General features: G+C 44.9%; 1 protein-coding gene across 1 annotated transcript in view; it reads right to left on the reverse strand.

The window, feature by feature from the left end:
- Positions 1-860, reverse strand: part of ndrg1a (N-myc downstream regulated 1a) — a 12387-nt gene that overhangs the window by 8003 nt on the left and 3524 nt on the right. Inside the window, exon 2 of the mRNA XM_008331994.3 lies at positions 182-253. Coding sequence (XP_008330216.1) covers positions 182-235 — 54 coding nt within the window. The 5' untranslated portion in view covers positions 236-253. The remainder of the gene's footprint in view (positions 1-181; positions 254-860) is intronic.

Consider the following 860-nt stretch of genomic DNA (forward strand, 5'->3'; position numbering starts at 1 on the left):
TTAACCTTATAAATGTACTGGGCAACTTCTAACTATGATGAAGTGATTGATTTATTATTTATTGGTCACAAAAAAATCTATAAATAAACCATACAAACATTACATAACAGATGAAATATATGAAAGGACAAACAGGAAGTGTGAATAAGGCCACTGGATTGGCTCAGTGCATGATACATACGGGCAGTTCCTTGTCAACCAGCAGGCCTTTTGTCTCAGTCTGGATGTCATCCATATCAAAAATCTGCAGAGCCTGCAGGGCAGAGGAGACACAGTGTGTGTGAGTAACTGATTCAGGGAGTGTTTCTGAGGTTTGAAAAAAAAAAAGGTTATGTGTGAAATATGAAAAACATTCTCGTTCCTGAAGCCAACTGTCTCAAAAAGAATGGTTGTTAGAGTTATTGATTACCCAGGAAGACCGAACCACAGGCTGCGTGAACTTTTCACGGTGGGTGTGTAGAATACTTTCTCTGTTTGCAGAGCTGACAGAAAGGCCCGACCGCACTTATCGACTCTACAAACACACATCAGCATGCAGAGACTGGAACACACAGCAGGCCACACCTGTTGAACCACCCTGTACACAGGCACACACCGAGCGGGCGGGTGATTTTTATTTCAATACTGAACAACAAGGGCTGTCGTTTCAGCCTGTGTTGAAAAAGTATCAGATGAAAAGACACAGGCCTGAACGGAGAGAAAGCCGAGGCCGACGTGTGAAGAGAAGGCCGGCTGTGTGGATCATTAAGCTGTTTTGGAGGAAAGCAGCCAGGCCAAGGCTCTGAATGCAAATCAAATTAGTCAGTTAAGAGAACTCTTTGTCCGCCGGTCCCGCCGGCTCCTGAGAGCCAAGGGCCCGA

The sequence above is a fragment of the Cynoglossus semilaevis genome, chromosome 18 (genome assembly GCF_000523025.1).
Source record: "Cynoglossus semilaevis isolate Cse_v1.0 chromosome 18, Cse_v1.0, whole genome shotgun sequence".
In the NCBI taxonomy this organism is placed as follows: domain Eukaryota; kingdom Metazoa; phylum Chordata; class Actinopteri; order Pleuronectiformes; family Cynoglossidae; genus Cynoglossus; species Cynoglossus semilaevis.